This window comes from Fringilla coelebs (assembly GCF_963513975.1).
Source record: "Fringilla coelebs genome assembly, chromosome: 7".
Taxonomy (NCBI): Eukaryota; Metazoa; Chordata; class Aves; order Passeriformes; family Fringillidae; genus Fringilla; species Fringilla coelebs.
Window position 1 is genome coordinate 33,164,644 of NC_140035.1, and position 18,005 is coordinate 33,182,648.

General features: G+C 46.3%; 2 protein-coding genes across 5 annotated transcripts in view; one reads left to right on the plus strand and one right to left on the minus strand.

The window, feature by feature from the left end:
• DIP2A (disco interacting protein 2 homolog A) overlaps positions 1 to 6,547 on the plus strand; it is a gene marked incomplete at its 3' end in the record, with an annotated part of 77,790 nt that extends 71,243 nt beyond the window's left edge. For all 4 annotated transcript variants that reach the window (XM_084208929.1, XM_084208930.1, XM_084208931.1 and 1 more), the window contains 6 exons: positions 285 to 346; positions 966 to 1,023; positions 1,712 to 1,786; positions 2,353 to 2,527; positions 4,114 to 4,237; positions 4,562 to 6,547. In XM_084208929.1, the coding sequence (XP_084065055.1) occupies positions 285 to 346; positions 966 to 1,023; positions 1,712 to 1,786; positions 2,353 to 2,527; positions 4,114 to 4,237; positions 4,562 to 4,814 (747 nt within the window). The remainder of the gene's footprint in view (positions 1 to 284; positions 347 to 965; positions 1,024 to 1,711; positions 1,787 to 2,352; positions 2,528 to 4,113; positions 4,238 to 4,561) is intronic.
• A 5,926-nt stretch (positions 6,548 to 12,473) lies between these two features.
• S100B (S100 calcium binding protein B) lies at positions 12,474 to 14,848 on the minus strand. Its single transcript, XM_084208928.1, has 3 exons — positions 14,750 to 14,848; positions 13,702 to 13,854; positions 12,474 to 13,233 (listed from the first exon to the last, which is right to left on the minus strand). Exons 2-3 carry the CDS (start codon positions 13,837 to 13,839, stop codon positions 13,096 to 13,098), a joined length of 276 nt encoding a protein of 91 aa, XP_084065054.1. The 5' UTR covers positions 13,840 to 13,854; positions 14,750 to 14,848; the 3' UTR covers positions 12,474 to 13,095.
• Between the last annotated feature and the right edge of the window lie 3,157 nt (positions 14,849 to 18,005).

Below are 18,005 nucleotides of genomic sequence, written 5' to 3' on the forward strand. Positions count from 1 at the left end.
AGTAAAATCCTAAAAGCTGAATTTTAAATCTAAAAATTTTGCAAACGTAGAGTTACCTGTACTATATATTTCACCTGTGCATTCCTTGACTGATTCCATAAAAAGCAAAGGCTCTACAGTAGTCACTGTAGAATGGGGGGCTACTTCATTTCTTGGACATTAGGGAAGTGCTTTCTAAGTGTCTGTAAAAAAGAGAGAGGAAATATGTGAATTTATGTGGCTGTGAGAATGAAAGCAGGGTTTTGTGGCTTCTGTTGAATTTGTTTCTTCCTCATTATTCTTAGGGAACAGCAGGACCAGATCCAACAACAGTCTATGTAGATATGAGAGCACTTCGACATGACAGGTACAGTCTGTGTTACAGCATTAACTCTTCAGTGGCTGTGGAGAGCAAACTTCAGCCTCATTGCATGGCTTTGTTAAATTATCCTTGGCAGCAGCCAACTGCCTCCCTCCCATATTATATCCCTGTGCTATGCAATTCCAAAAAACCTGCTCCCTAACAATCCTCTTGGTAGTGGAAATAGAACAGTTAGGATCTCCTGTAGTCTTTTTTTTTTCCTTCTTCCTTCAAACCAAAACAACTCTATTCCTCAGCCTTCCCTGAGTGGCAAAGAGAACGTAGCAGAAACTCTGCAGGTGTAACAGGAACCATGGGGGGTACTGGTGGGCACAGGATGCTGGGTTGAAGTGTAATGGAAGAGCCCAAAGCAGCAGCAGAAGACACCAGGGGGCTGTATCCCAAGAGAAAGCCCCTCAACTACAAGAGTGCAACCAGCTGCACATTTCCTCCTCCTCCTCCTTGGCTGCATCTTTTGTCTCCCTTAAATACAGTCATTATCATCTCTTAGGCAGCAGAAGGGAGAAAATTCCCTGAGAGAAAAAGAGAAAAAAAAAAGAAAAAAAATCATAATCTCCAACAGTTCTTAAAGCCTTATACAAATTTATTCCTCTTATTTTCTCAGGGTTCGTTTGGTAGAGAGAGGTTCTCCACACAGTCTGCCACTTATGGAGTCTGGGAAGGTGAGAGGGAGTGTCATCCTTCCTCCTCACAGAATCAAGGAATGGTTTGGGTTGGAAAGGACTTCAAAGCTCATTTCATTCCAGTGCCTGTCTGCCATGGGTGGGGGGACACCTTCCACTAGACCAGGTTGCTCCAAGCCCCGTCCAACCTGGCCTCGGACACTTCCAGGGATGAGGTAGCCTCTGGACAACCTTTACCAGCCAGGGCCTCACCACCCTCACAGGGGAGAATTCTTCCCAATATCTACTCTAAAACTCCTGTTTCAGTTTAAAGCCATTATGATGCTCATTATGTCCTCATGGCCCTCGCCTGGGTGGAGAGCTGCATCACCTAGATCTCATTAAAGAATATGTGGGATGAGATTGGCTAATCAGAATGTGTCCAGGAGAACAGGTTGTGATTGAGAAGTTAAGTGAAGCCAGGTGCATGGCATGAAGCAATAGGATAAATTGCTACCACCAAAACAAATCTGAAGCCTTCATGTGGAAGTGTGAAACCAACACTGAAGCTGCAAAACGACTGCTCAGAGTTAGAATTATTTAACAAGTTAAACAACTGTAGTAGGAAGAGATGGTTGGTGTCTGTGGTGTAGAAGGGAGTAGAAAAGGAAGCACAGACTGTTGACTTCTGATTAACTTTTCTTTTGAGGAATTCATTTTCTTAACTTCTGTTTGTTTCTTATTCGAGATTCTTCCGGGAGTAAAGGTCATCATAGCACACACAGAAACCAAGGGACCTCTGGGAGACTCCCATCTGGGAGAGGTAAAGCTTTGGTTCTGTTGTACCGTGTTTGTGGGCAGTGATTGATACATGGATACCTCCTGTTAGATAACAGGGGCTTATCTAACAGGATAACCTTCCCCTGAGTGGGTTGTGAGTGAAGCCCACAGAGAATGCACTGTGTGCATTGGTGCACTGAATGCACTGGTGAGAGCAGGGTGCTGGTCTGTGTCTGCCCAGCAGCTAGAACAGGAGGGGATGCACTCCCATCACTGGGCAGCAGCAGTAGGTAATTTGCTGCTTGGTTTGACCTTTGTTTTATGGCATCTTTTGTTGTGGAATAAGATGCCCAGCTAATGGGCTAGCAGGTGTCCCTTCCCAGTAAGCAAAATGCCTGGTTCATTTTTTTATGGCCTTTACCATCTCCCAATTACATGTACATAAAACCCCTCTTCTCTGGTCAGAAGTTAATGCTTTCAATAAAACTGGCATTTTGGAGTAATCAAAATTGTCAGTGAAACGGATCTTTTAAATCAATTAACGATGCTGTCTGTGCCTGGCAAAATACCCTCTGTGTTGATTGCAGTTGGATTTGGTTTATCCCCTAGATCTGGGTGAGCAGCCCCCACAACGCCACCGGCTACTACACGGTGTATGGAGAAGAAGCACTGCACGCCGATCACTTTACCGCCCGCCTGAGCTTTGGGGACACGCAGACCGTGTGGGCTCGCACCGGCTACCTGGGCTTCCTGCGCAGGACAGAGCTCACCGACGCCAGCGGAGGTCAGGGCAGGCGCCTCACCTGCAGGGCACTGGGCTCTCCTGGGGGGGCTGAGCAGTAAAGACTGGGCTGTCCTGCTAGGTTATGCTGACTTCCACCACAGAAGACTCCTGAATTAAGGGGGAGGTGTTCTGTCATTCAGCAGGTTCAGGACATGCACTGACACCGGTGATTTTGCAGTCTTTCAGAAGTTAAAGGTCTAGAGGAGAATGTTGTCATCATACTGCAGGGGTTCCATACTGCTGTCTCCTCATCACAAAAGTTTCATACCTGCTTGGTGTTTCTCATGGGCAGCTCCTCAGAGCACTGCCTCGTTCTTCTTCACAAAGCAGCCAACTGACCCCAGTTCCCTTCTCAACCAGCCACCCCACTCTTTTATAAAAGCACTCTACTTCTCATCTATGGCCTGTTAAAGTCAGGCCTGTTCCTAATCTCTGATAACTGCCCAGCTGCAACTCCTTAGGGGTAAGATTACTTTCTACACTATCTTTATTTTCTTATATCCCCCCTACAGGAGAAACTTTCCAGTATAGAAAATAAATTATTAATCTTGGTTTTTTTAATCTAAGCCAAGATGTCAAATTTGGGAAGAGTTTATCTTCCATCTGCTCTTTTCTGTTGAGACAGAATACAAAGCAGATATAGCTCTTGGTTATCATGTATGTAAAGAAATAAGTCTCTGAACATTCTAAGGAAATGAGTTTGAATGCTTTAACTTGGTAACAGGGTTTTCTGTGATTGGACTTAAATGAATGGTCTACATGAATAGTGTTAGTGTCCTGACTGCTGCCACTGAATAATAATAATAATACCAAGTTTTTGGGCCTTGTAGCTTTCTGAAAAATCACATATCACAGAGATTTTTATCACCATGGAACAATGTCAGTTGTCCTTTAGTTTTTAAGAGGCTTTGGGCAGTAAATTTACAGTATACATGAAATACAACTTCCCAGCATGATTTTCACCTCCAGTAACACAACTGAACAAGATTATAAAATAGTTAACAAAGAAAAAGCAAAATTGAACTGAGCACAGTTACAAGTGTGACTGTGGAGAGTGTGTCCTTTGGGTAGGGTCTAGGAAAGCTTTGCTTATTTAATCTGGCAAAGCTGAGGCTGGGGAGAGGACAGAGTTGTTCTTACTGTGTAAACTGTGGCATCTTAAGAAGCTGAGTAGAATTTTGCTAGCGTGAGAACAAGTGGGTATAAGCAGGTGTTGAAAAAAAGTTAAATTTGGGAATTGAATAAGAGGTTGTGTCGATCAGAGAAGAAAGTTCTCTGGTAAGAATAGTGGAACAAAAAGATGTTTTAAGGGTGGATTTTGCTTGGGTTTATGAACAGAGGTTACATTACATGAGAGGGCAGAACTGGATGATGTAGAAAGGCTTTTCATTGTGGTTTCATCTGCTTGGAGTCATAGGCAGAAGTGCTACCTGAGCTCTTAATTCTCTCAAATGCTAGAGCTTGCATTATGGACTTTTACCCCAGGAAGCACTGGGAACATCTTAGAACACCAGGAATGAGCACATACAAGTGACATGTTTGAGCTGCAGATGTGATGATGTTGAAATGTGTGTGCTGTATTGCAGAGAGACACGATGCCTTGTATGTGGTGGGCTCTTTGGATGAAACACTGGAGCTCAGAGGAATGAGGTACCACCCCATCGACATAGAAACCTCTGTCATCAGGGCACATAGGAGCATTGCAGAATGGTAAGAACCACAGCATTATTCTTCTGTATCATTTGATTTCTTCTAAAACAGAAGGACATGTAACTTCCTTGGCAGTGTCAGAATGTACATTGTGGGCGTGGTAAACACATCTCAGGGATTTCATGGATGATGTCTTCTCACATGTATTATTCCCATTTGGCCCTAGTGAGTTATGTATATCACTGGCTGTAGGTCCTCTCCAGCCTGAAAGCATTTAGGTTTAGTTGTAAGCTTTGGGAGTCCTTGTCTTTCTTTTAATAATCTCTTCTAATAACTTGCCCAGGAGTTTTTTCCTCCCCATTAACACGTGTGTCATGCCAACAGTGCTGTGTTTACGTGGACAAACCTGCTGGTGGTGGTGGTGGAGCTGGAAGGCTCAGAGCAGGAAGCACTGGATCTGGTGGCACTGGTGACCAACGTGGTCCTGGAAGAGCATTATCTCATTGTTGGTGTCGTGGTCATTGTGGATCCTGGGGTCATTCCCATCAACTCCCGTGGCGAGAAACAACGGATGCACTTGAGAGACGGATTTTTAGCTGATCAGTTGGATCCTATTTATGTTGCCTACAACATGTGAAAACAGCAAATAACATCAAGGCTAAAGCACCAAAATCCAAGGGGCTTTCCTCATATTAACATTGGAATCCATGCTCTTGTTTTCAAAAGCTGTTGAAGACCCTAGGAAAATGGAGATACTTCTCTTTACGTGCAGCCCTTCATCTCCCAGATTGCATTTGCTTTCATAAGCCCATTGTAACAGTCACAGCTGTCTTAGGATGGAGAGTTTACTGGAATTCCTGAAGGAAGCTTATTAGAGCTATCATGGACCAATTTTATTTTAGGAGGGGGGGCAGAGGGGAGAGAATAATTATGAATGTCAGTACTTGATGCACTGCATAAAAGGACAAAGAGTGGGGTGGGGAGAGAATACCAGCTGTGAGGAGGACTCCGGCAAACAGCATCCAAAGTCGTGAGTAACCATCCAGAGTTCACCCTCCACGTGACTGCAGTATATGGGCAGTATCGGGGTTGGGGCATTTCCTTCAACATTGCACACACCTCTGCCACATTCTCTACTGAAAGGCATTTTGCACATATTTGAGATTTTAAAAATGCAGCCTTTTTATTTTAAAACACTGACTCATCCCTATTGAGAAGAAGCCACTCCCTTCCAATCCTGGATTCAGTGTAACAGTTATGCTGCTGATCAGCTTTTTTGTACCAAGCAAAAACAAATGCTGTAACAAGGTTACTTACGGTGCCATGCTGGACTCTGTAATGCTATAAACTTTATAATAAAATACAAAGTAATACCCAGTTTAAAGTACTTGATGCAGGAGCCTTCAATGCTCTTGCTCTTCTAACTCCATGTCAAAGTTGCTTGTTTTCATAGTGTGAGCTGTTAATTCCTGCCCTGCACAATGCCAAGGATTTGAAAATCCATTCCAAAGCCACTCTGAATGATTTGTATAAATGTTTACAAAGCATAGGCTTACAAAATGTTTTCCCTGAATATTCTGTGCTAAAACTTGAAATAGTAACTTTTTTTTCCCCACCATGGAAAACCCATTCAGTGTTAGTTAGCTTGAGCTGTTGTGATACAAACGTCCTGTTTTCTTTGGAGTTGTATTTAAACTCTTTTGTTCAGGCTAAAATATCCAGTTGGCTGGGTCACAGTTGGACTAATTAAGGTTTTGAAGTTTCTGCCTGATCTAATACTGCAGTAAACCTAATACAGAATGAGAATATGAAGTTATTCAAGTAATTCTGTGTTTGAAGGTAGGCACAAGACTAGCAAATAATTATTTTTATAAATTTGTTAAAGACTTGAGAGCTACATAATTTTTTTTTAATAATGCGCAAGTTTGCAAAAGAGCCAGTTTTTTCTGCAAGGCAATTCTGCCTGGATCAGTGCCTAAGAAAGATGGATGTCAGTCCCCTGATAGATCAGATTTATCCATGGTCAAATAAACTCTGAAATCTTCAAGAAAAAGCTCTCCTTTATAGTCGTTATGGGCCCTGGTGGTGTTTACCTGTGGTGTATAATACAGCTGCATACTCTGACTGTAATTATGTACAGAACTTGTGTAACTTATTGTTTGAGTCCAGCAGCCTCCAGCAGCAGGCTGTGGGACAGCCCTCCTCCCAAACCAGCTGGCAAAAGGAGACAACTCCCTAACCCCCAGTTCCATGTTGTAGTTTTTTAGCAAACAAAGCATTGTAAGACTTTTGTATTGAGATACTGATGAAAGTGATACAAGTTGCCTTGTAAAGTAAATCTTAAAACAAAATGCTTATTAAACATTTCAGAACAGCTCTTGCCAATCTGACTTGATGAATGTTGAAACTTAAGCTGTTAGGTCAAAACCTTGGCTTAGCAGAGTTTTCACTCATATTACAGACAGTTTAATGCATTAAGAGCTTTTTCTGCAAAACCTCACTGCAATTGCTTTGCAGGTAAAGCAGTTGTAAAGCCTGGATGCTCCTAATTTCCTGTGCTTTGAGCCTCTGCCAAGCTGCACTGCTGTTGTCACCAGGTCAGGTATGACATCACTGCTGCGGGGTTGGCAGGGCAGGGCTGTTACCATGTCACTGCCATGCTGCAGCTAAGCAGCTGCTCCATGCATAACTGAGCCTTTCCAGGCCTCTGAGCTCCAGCTGCAGGCACAGACTGGCCCTGTCCCTGCTTGCTTTGCAGCCAGACATCCACTGAAGTTTATACCCTTGGGAAACATTGCAGAAGGCACCAGCTGGACAGAAAGGCCTGATGCCAGATCCGGGCTGACTGCCAGGGAGGAAGCACTAGCTGAAAAGGAAAAGCAGAAACAGCAGCACTGGGATGATGCCCTCCAGCAGCTTCATCAAGCTGCGCTACCGAAATTCTCCAGAACTGTCAGGGTAAAGAAGGTTCTCTCTGCAGGCTCTCCCCCTTCAGGCCAGTAAGCCCCTGTGTCCCCTGGGAAGGAAAGATGAGAATGAGAGGGGGTGTTGGGTGTGAGAAGGGTTGGGGAGGGCCAGGGCCATACTCACAGGACTCCCTGAACGACCAAGGATGCCCTGGAAAACAACAGCTCAGGAGGTGAACATGTCCCTGCCAGCCAGGGGAGTTAGGATGGGATGAGATGGAATGGAATAGGGTAGAATGGCATGGCATGGCAGCTCCAGCCAAAGCAAGGATAGTACACTTTACCAGGGATACACACACAGGAGACAGCAGTGACCCTGCCAGCTGCTGAGACTCCCCCAGCACAAGGAGCAGGGAAGGAAAAGTGGGCTGGGGGAGCAAGGCAGGGCAATGGGAAGAGCCCATTGTGCAGCAGTAAAGCCAAGGGAAACTCTTTACTTATTAGCTGCCCAATTGATCCCCTCACCTTGCACAGCATGGCTGAGGCTGTAGTCTTGGGGGCCTCAGGGCCAGCCACAGGAAGGTTGGTCCAGTCTCCACTGTGCCAGATGGGATAGGATAGCCAGGAGGTCATTTGGGGGAAGGGGAGGATGGATGCACAGTCTGGCACCCAGCACTGTCAGCACCTGTGCCCCCATACCCAGCAGATGCAGGAAGCCCCCAAGACTCGTGCACAGCCTGTGTGTCATCAGTGGCACCAGCGTGTCCAGCAGCTTGAAATAACCAACACAGAAGAAGAAGAATGTGTTGGTAGGCACTGAGGCCACAGGGATCAGCCCTCTGCATGGTCCTTCTCAGCTTGAAGGACCACTGTGCACATTTCAGCTTCGTAAGCGTTAAAGATCCCAGTAGAAGTCTCACACAAAAATGTGCCGGGATAAAAACATGTGCTTCATGTCTCCTTCTCTTCACCCAGATTGTGCTGCTGTGCTAAAAGTGTTTCCAGTCAGATTCAGATGACAAGAGAGGCAGAACATGGGTAGCAGTGAGAAGCTAAGGGCATGGTATAGCCCAGCAAGACATTTCTGTTTAGGAGCCATTTTTAGACATAGTCAGTGCTGGATGTGGTATGCAGCTTCACCTTGGTAAGTTCCTGAATGAGAATGGCAGTGCTTTCTCATGGGAAGGAAAACAAGTAGCCCCAGTGTTGGAGGTGCAGATAAGAAGTTGTGTCATGCAGCTCAAGGGTGGCAGCAGCTTTCTATCCTGGCATACTTGGATTGGAAGCACTGACTCAATTTGTACAATCATGGAGTTGGTATCCATCTTTGAAAGGCGGTCTCCCTCCTGAAAGATTCAATTTGGCATGTGTTTTCCACTTCTCAGAGGCAGCCTTCTTGAAATTCTGCCCGCACACTTCTTTTGGACAAGGTAAGCAGCTATGCTGAGTCTTGGTGTGCTGCTGATCTAGTGCCCTGGACAGGTAATGCCCAATAGCAGTGTTCTGACACCTTTGTAGGGGATCAGTCCCTGCGTGTTTTGGATTTTGGAGGAGGGGATGCCATTTCTTTTGAGATGGAGTTCTAGTTGCTCTCTTTGGCAAAGAAGGCAAACATGGATGTGCACTTTGGGTGGTGTCAGTGAATTTAAAGGCTTTTCCCAAGTTCTCTGGGGTAGAGCTGTTGAACTGTCAGTAGGAATGCAGATGCAAGCTGTTGAGTTTTTGTCCTTGTAGCTTTAGCTTGTGAGCAGTCCCTGGTGCCATTCCATTTGGATCCTGACTCTGTGAGACTGAAGGCTTAGGATGGTACCTAGAGCTGAGAAGGAAAGTGGCTATAGCAGGGTGTGTGTTTGTGGTTTGATGCGGTGCAGTTGAAATTGTAGGCAGCAAAGAGCTTTCTCACCGACACTTTCACGAGCCCTGGTTTTGGCAGATGTTTTCAAGTTTGTTACCGGACTCTGCAAGAGTGAAAAGATTTGTTAGAGCAGAGGAGTTCACGTTGCCATTTGAATGTGCTGCAAGGAAGAGTTTACACTTGGAAGGGGAAGATCGGCCAAATCTTTGTGTCCTGACCGAGGTGATTTGAGAGCAGGGGCGTTTCTGACTCGGCTCTGTCCTGGGGGCGGTTTCGAGCTGGGCTCGGTGCATGTCCTTGTTTTGTGAGTCGACAGCGCTACCGTGTGGTTGTGTTGGCTGTGCAGTTTATAGGCTGCCAAATAAAAGGCAATTGCAGCACGGCCTCTTCCTTTTAGAACCTTTTCTGTGCCATCAGCTGCTCAACATGTAACTCACACCCACTGAACTGCATCCAGCTCCCTGGAGATATGCACTTTCCCTCAAGATCTATGTGCCGTCTTGCACTCTAACTCTCGCAGATCCCAAACCCCTTCAAAATGTCCAGCAGCTGCTCGCAAAGAAAAAGTCCTACAACAGAAAGCCACTGATGGGTTTTGTAGTCCCTTTGCAGTCTGTAAGCTAGACAAAACACACTAGTGATTCACATTTTCCTCCTAAACTGTAGATAGAGCATCAGCACATTCTCCCAAAGTGGCTGAGACTATTGTTACAGCATTTCCAGCTGCAGTTCTGACTGACAGATGTGCCAGGACAGAAGGCATTTGCCAACCTACCCTCTTCCCTGTGCAACCTGATATTCCCAGCACAATCACTTCCACATACTTTCAATGTCACTGTGTCCAAGCAGCTGGAAATCATGGAGATGTAAGTGTCAAGACAGGAGATGTTCTCAAAGTACCCCTTTCTCTTAACAGTATTTAAACTGCACACAACGCTCTGTATCTCCTTTCCCAGACAGACCTGCCATCGCTTTTTTCGCTCTCACATCTTCATTGCAAAGTCCAGCAGTTGCTCTCATAGAAAGAGGCTCTAGAAGTAAAAGCCAGTGCAGGGCTGCACCTTCCCCTTGCTGCACATAAACCACATCAAACTCACCAGTGCACTCTGTCCTTCCCTTCTCCATTGCACCCACCATTGTGTTCTGTGGATCTCAGAGCCTAAAGGCAGGCACAGATGGTCCCACAGAGGGGCTGGAAGAGGAATAGGTAGCAGCACAAGCAGTTCTTGTTTAACTTCACCCGTAAGACTGCTAGCTTAGGACTGGGAATTCAGCTGGCAGGCCATGGCAGCCACACTCCTTTCACAGCCGGGACGCTGCGCCCAGCTCAGAGAACTGTGCCAGGACAACAAGCTTGCCCAGAGTTTGCCCCTGGAACTTGTGAAATGCTGTCTAAACTTTTGGAAACTTGCATTTGCACCACATTCAAGGGGAAGCCCCCTTTCTTTTAAAACCTTCAAGAAGCTTCTAGAGCACAGTGCTCTCTGCACAGTCCTTTTCAGCTCAAAGTGCCACCATGCACATTACAGCCTCGCAAGGGCTGAAGATCCAGATAGATGTCTCATATAGAAAAATGTGCAAGGACATTCCTCTAATAGTGTCTTTGTAGTGCTGGAGAGTGAGGCAGTTCTTTATTCCTGGCCAGGGTTTGTAAATGGCTGACAAAATTCCAGCCTCTGCACAGGCACAGATACAAAACTTTTTCACCTATTTCTACATTTTTAGCAGACAAATTAATGTTCAGTGATTCTAAATTTCATAATTATATTTCATTTCTTAGTATACTGTCCTCTATTGGTTATTGATTCCTCACTGTTCATGCTAATTAGTCCATATTTTTAGGGGTTTTGGTATCTGTTTTCTCCATTAGGGACTTTTCAACACACAGACACAGCCTTTGTTAGTCTCTTCTGGTTTCTGCAAAATGTCCTTGTTGTCCCTAAATTCTGCATTCCAGATGTCCAGCTTCAACAATACATCTTTATCTCCCAGGCCTTGTTCATGGAAGCATATCAGATTTAGTTTATCAAAACTTAATGTGTCAGAAATTTTCCCAAGCTGTGTTCCCATAAAAGTAACTTCAGACAACTTTGCTAAATGCTGGCTTTAAATGATATAAGACTAACGTACTGCTTATAATTAATATACTGGTTATGATTAATTAAAACAAAATTTAATAAAACCATTAATTATTTTTTTAAAGTTATGTCTCTTCTAACAGCTGCAGCAGTTTGGAAAGGCTATAAAAAAATCCCCAAAAGAACTCTTCCTGTCCCTCTTGCAATGTGACTTTTGGGAGGTAGGGTGTCTGGTTTAACTTTTATCTAGACAAAATGATGTGCTGCACCAGCATTACTCCCAAGTGTCTTCCCAAGTGGTTCCTTTCTCTGACACAAAGTTCAATGCAAACACTTCTTTGAGGTGCAGCTGATGAGTCAGACTGCTGGGCCCACAATCAGCTTACAGTGTGCAGAAGGCTCTGTGGTTACAGGGCATTCCATCTTGGAAAGGAGCCCTGGGAGGTTTCTTCATGTCATCTGCATTTTTTAACCCAGACTTTCATGGGTTCCTGGCCATACCACCTGCTTTTACTTAGATCCTTGTTTATGGAAGTAAATTAGGTTGTAGTCTTTAAAAGAAGGCAAGTGTTTTGTTTGAAAAGGCAGGAGAGGTGAGGCACTTACAGAAACCATTTGTACTGACAGTAGATTTAGGAAACAAACAAGAATCGATCCTGCAAAATGTGTTTTGTGTTAAAAGCACTGCACATAAAGAGACAATGGCATCTTGTGTGCCTGGCCTGCCTGAGCATCCCCTTGCACAACCTGGGGGAGGCTGGTGAGAATAGCAAGATGGTCCCTGTCCAAAGATGTCATTTCGTGCATAAAATCATTATATTATGTGGAATGAGGTAAAACCCTCTGAGAGCATCTTTGCTGTGAATTTGTCACTGCTGGAGCTGCAGGAAAGCCCAACTCAGGGTGTTGCTGAGCTGGATGGCAGGTGCAGCTGAAAGGGCAGAAGCATAGGCCTTGGGGGGGTTGTCCTGGGTTTAGCTCAGGCTTTCCAAGGGGTCACCACTGCACACCCCTGGATGAGCCCAGCAGCTGTGACATCCTGCAGAGGATGTGTTCCTTTGTCCTAGCAGGTACACCTGGCAGTGCGGGCAGCCGCTGGAACGTGGTGCTGGTGACAATCGGGGTTGTCTGGCCAGTCACAATGACACCAGGGACGAGAAGAGGGGTCGATGCCCAACGAGAACCCCCGGGGCACGAGCTGGAGCAGCATTTCAGGCCTGATCCCCCAGCCTTTCTCCCTCAGTGCAGAGCAGCCTGGCACAAAAGGACACGTTTTTCACCAGAGGCCAAACCAACGTTTTATTCCTTGTCATTTCCACACACTCAGGAGGCTGTACCTGGTCTGTGGTCACACTGGGCCACTCCTACTTCCCTTCTGACTGAGCCTGGACCCTTTGTCAAGGCATATCCCAGGCCCAGGAGCTGACCCCTGTGCAGGAGCCTCATACGCTGTTGCTTCCAGTTCTGCCGGCTGCTAAAGCAGGATTGATCAACAAGTGAAAAGCCTGAGCTGTCAGATGGTTATGCTTTTAGATTGTTACACTTTGCCTTGCAAGCCAAGGGTGTCTCAATGTACCAAGAAATGGGTGGGCTCTGCTGAGCGCCTGTGATGGGACAGGAGCTGGTTTCTAATGCCTAGAGCCCACAGGAGTCACTGGGAGCCTTCCCGTTCAATCCAGTGGGCTCAGCAGCAAGTTTCCAAAACCAGCCCCTCTGCATCACCTCACCTCTTCCTTCAACCCTTGAATTTCCTTTTTTCCTTTGCAAGCAAGCTTGGATCGCAGCATCCCTCTGCTTCTAGCCCCATGCACATTCCTGATTTAAAACAGCAGGGAAGGAGCTTGAGGCAAGGCACCCTCTCACTGCACCCAGCCCAGTGGGCACCAGCCACGAGCCTCTCCTGAGCCACACAAGTGTTTCTTGTTCACAAAGCCACAGCACTTTTAATAAGCTGCTTAAGTCTAGCGCAAGCTGAACTCTAAGGTGTCTGTAATCACAGCCAGTCCTTTTCCTGGAGGAGCAATGCTGTCTTGCCCCTCTCCAGCATGAGCAGAAGGGGCTCACCTGCTTCCCACCAGCTCACTCCTCAAAGAACTCGTGGCAAGCAGTAGTGACCATTGCAATGAAGGCCACGAACTCCTGGAAGTCGCACTCTGAATCCCCATCGCAGTCCAGTGCCTCCATGACTTTGTCCACAGTCTCCTGGTCTTTGATTTCCTGAAGGGATAGAAACAGGCAGCCAAAGCTGGGGAGGACCACACCAAGGCCTAGACAGTGACATGTCCCCGTTTCCCAAGTGCTCTCATGGCTGAATCTCTGTTCAGACACATCCCAAATATCTTGTGGCTGTTCCCAGTCTATGCTGGGGCACTGTCCTGTGCCTCGGAGAGATGCAGCCACAGCTGTGCTGCTGGGAAGGGACATCTTGAGCCCCTTGGGGCAAGGCTGTCCTTCTGTGTCAGGGAAGGTAATTTCCCTGGTGTCCAACCCACACCCCAGTCTGACATCTCGACTGTTCCCCTCATCCTGCTGCTCTCTAGAGCTGGGGCAAAGGAGTTAATGCCCTGCTGTGTAAATAAACCTCTTCACCTGTGTTGGCTTCCCGTGGGAGAGAGAGTTGGGGGAGTGCAGGAGCTGTTGGATGGCCCCTGAGCCCAGCCAGGCTGCGGGGAGGACAGTGCTTACCCCGAGGAAGTGGCTCAGCTCGTTGTTGATGAGCTCCTTCATTTCCGATTTCTTCAGCTTGTGCTTGTCTCCCTCCTTCCCGGAGTACTGGTGGAAGGCCTCGATGATGGCGATCATCGCCTTCTCCAGCTCAGACATGGTCGTGGCGCGGCCCTGAGGTCAGAAGGAACGGTGGAGCGCCAGCCTGGGCAAGCTCCAGCAATTCCTATTGATTTGGAAGCACGGCCACTCCCGGGGCTCCGCCCGTGGATCAGCAAGGTCGGACCGCGTTCAAGGCATTCTGCCGGGAAGCACTGGCAGCTTCAGGGGGAAGGTCACAAAAACCAAAACTCTGCTGCCAGGGGCTCTCGAAGACAGCAGAGCCCCAAGGTGAGGAGAGGGGCAGGCATGGGGTCAGCTCCGGAGCTTCAGAAAGGTTTTGCTGTCCCTGCTGTCACAGGTCCCCTCGGCTGTGCCTCTGCCTGCAGCCCTGTGTCCAGCCCAGCAGTCAGGGCAACGCGGTAGGAACTGGGTTTGATGGGTGCCAGCAGGTCAAAATGAACACCTCTCGAACCTCCCTCTCCCACACTTGGTCCCACCTCTTGGGATATGATAATAATTCGGATTGCAGCGTTCCCTGCGGACTTCACAAACAGACAAAGCAGAGACTCTGATCTGTTTGGTTGAGAGGGAGAGCTGCCAACCCAAAAGCTGGGAAAATAAAGAAGCTTTATTGCCTGGCGCTCGTTTCGTTCATGTCCCATCGGTAAATGTCTCCTGCCCTGAGACCTGGCTCCTGTTTCTCCCCCACAAGGTACTGAATCCGACCCCACAGCTGAGCAGTCAGTGCCCGAACGGAAAGACTGTTACCAGACACGGTAGAAAATATCCTAATAAAATACCCATGCACCAGCCCTGCCTGCTCCCCGTCCGCAAGGCTGAGGAGCGCTCCAGAGCAGAGGCGATGCGGAGCGGTGATTCTGCCCTGACAACATCCACCTCCCCCCGAGCGGGGCCAGCCCCCCGGCATCCCCCCGGCATCCCCCCGGCATCCCCCGGCCCCTCTCACCTCCCTGCTGCCGGCGGGGCTGTGGCACAGCGGTGCGGCGTGGCCAAGCACCAGCGGCGGGGACCCGCTGGCTTCTTATGCCCGCGGGGGGACGCGGCTTGGCCGGGGCGGGGTGTCCGAGCCGGGCGCTGTGCCCGCTCCGCAGAGCTGCTCGGGGGACCGGACCCAACGCCCACGTGGGAGCCGTTGGAAAGCCGCCCTTGGGAGAGGGAAACACCGCCCGCTTTACTTGATTTCCATTTTACCTGTTTGTACTTCACTTACAATCAGCCAGTTTTTATAAGTGACGCGTACATAGGGATTTATCCCGTTTTAAAATGTATTGCAGTAAACTTTGGTTTTTTTTAAACTAGCACTTGGAGATTATCCCTAAACCCAGTTGTTACACATTACCAATAAATCTATTATGGTGCCATTTATTTGTTCATATTTTTCAAAGATAGAATGCCTACTCTCTGTTCATTAGATGGGTCTTTCAATGCACAGAATGTTCTGTGAATTAAGCTTGCAATTCAAAGATGTGAATGCTTTCCTTAAAGCTGCTGTTCTTCTCTGAACAGTGAGTATGCAAAAATAGCAATTCCATCTATGTCTGATCTTTTCACTGTGTTTACTGCACACTATTAATACTGAACACACTTTTTCTGCTTTCTACTGTTTTAAGATTATAGAGTCAGGCCAGACAGGGAAAATAAGGTTATTTCAATTCACTCAGCTAAACCAAACATAGCACCCAACAAAATGCTTTGTCAAACTGAAACCATCGCTGCTTGTACAAAACCATTTATACCATGGGAGTGAAAGCATCAATAAAAATATATTTTGCAGTCAGTGTGAGCATAAGCCTTACACTTTTCTGCGTGTATTGTTCAAGAAATGTTGAAATGTTCAAGAAATATCCACCTAACACCAGACATAAGTGAAACAACAAGTATTTTGAATCAATTCTGAGAAGGGAAGTGTAAATCAACATGCAAAACTCAGAAAAAAGATGAGTTATTGTTTGTATACTGATTCACACTAGATTTTTTTTCTTTATAGAAACTTTGAAAAGTTATCTCAAACTTTTTTTAAAATGGGGTCTTGATACAAAACTTGTTCACATGTCCCCTGCCAGCCCCACTGGCCACCATTAACTGGCATTAAATGCACTTTTATCTAAACCCTGTTGCTGGACAGACCTATTCCCTGGCAGTTCCTGTGTTCCCAAATCTACTGATACAACACCAACCATGTTACTTAAAAAACTTTTTCACATACTGGTGTAAAAAAACGCATCTACATTGATAATTTCCTTACATCAGCTCATGAAAGTTTTTGTAACAGGCTCAAACACTGATTTGGGGAAAAACAATTTCCCTGGTACTAAAGTTGAGTCTGTTGACTCTAAATATTTACCTGACCACTGAAATTCTTGTATTTAGGGCATTGCAAACTACAGCAGTTGTCTGTGCTCTGGTAGGACTAGCAGGGACAGCAGGGATGCTTTTATGTAGTGCTGTTTCTAGTGCGGAGGTAGTTTGTCAGCAATTTTGCACTATTTGATTTTTTCCAAGAGTACTTGCATTCCTGTAAGAGCTGGCTATAAATGGGGCTCTCTGTCAGCAGGAAAGAGACAGCATTTTTCTGTTGATAGCAATTTGATCTGGTAGATCTCTAGCTCAGTCCTCAGCCAAGAAATGCATTAAAGCAAACCTTTTCTAGTCAGAGACAAGGTCCTAGCTCATATCCTTAAACCATATTCTGATGTCATGCTGAAAAGTGACTTTTCCTTAAAGTAGAGCATAAAAAGTATTATTTGACAGATCAAAGCTTGAAGAGCCTTGAAATTCTCTTTCCTGGTGGCCTTGCTGTCCATTTCACTGCAAATCATTCTGACTTCTGTATTTTACAGGTGATGATCTGGAATGATGTCCTGATAGGATGGGAAGGAGCATCAGGATCAGATGTGAACACCAGAAACCTTGACCCTCTTCTGGCTCTGCTAATGAGCAGCTCCAAGAGACTTTCCTGATCCTTGTCCAGGCTCATATCCTTTGCAAAGACTGCTCTCCTGGCCTGGATCATCCCTAACCCAGCCTGTGACAGTCCAGGAGGTCTGGATATGAGTGTGGGGCTGTGAGCTGTGCTTCCAGTGCTGCTTCTGTTATTTTAAAAGTCATGTTCTGATCTTCAAACAGGAGGGTGCAGCCTTGGGGCTCCTTTCCTCAGGGTCAGAGCTTCCTTGCCAGAGCTTTGGGCTGATATGTTTAAAGAAAGCAAGGGGGTTTTTCAGTGCCCAAGGCTGAGCAAAACACTTGAGGCCTCTGCCTGTCTCCCTCACAATGTGGGCTCCTCATTCCAGGAGAAAAGACAGCCTATTTCTTTGTCTCTCGGGTGTGTGTGGCGCCAGGCTCTGCCAGACCATGAGACTAACGCCAGCGGTCATTGAACTGGGACAAAAAAAGTCATGAAAGCAGAGGAATTTGGGTGGGAGGGTGAAGAAACTGCCTCTGCCTCTGCAGGGCTGCACTCACAGTGCCAGCACACACAGCAGCTTTGCAGGGAGCAGGTTCCCTGGCACCTACAAACAAACACAGCAGCCAGAGGTGAGCTAGTTCCTGGCTGAATTCAGCTGAGGTTCACACACAGAGAAACATGGATGAAAACAATGCCTAAGTAACAGGAATTTGGCAATTATTTAAAATGTCTGGTGCAGGTGGGTTGTATAGAGACAGAAAAATAAAACCAAGTTGTTCATCCTCCATCACTGCCCTTAGGCAAATAATATCATAAATTATCTTAAGATTTTGGCACCCACGGACAAGTGGATACTTTCAAGGACCTCATTTCAGGCAGAGTCATTATGGAATTTTGTTTTCTTAACCCAAAAATAGACTATTAACCCTCAAATACAACACCCATGTCAGTGAACTGCTAGAGTTCTCTCTGTTCATATAAACTGTGCAAGAGAAGCAGCACAGCTCTCCCTACTGAGGAGCAGTGGGATGAGACAAAAGTCAAATATATTATCCCCATCCATTCTCCCTCCAGAAGTCCAGACACATCCAAAAAACATTTTGCTCTTACTGAACACAGCCAGTGCTGAACTGAGTGACCCAAACCTAGTTGATGAAATAAATACAAAATTAATTATTTAATTCTCAGATAAAATCACTGCATCCTCTGCAGATAATCCCTGGTGCTATTCTGGACATGAGTGAAGACCTGTTTGTTAGAAGAGGAGTATTTTAAATTAAAATTCTAGTGTGCATTA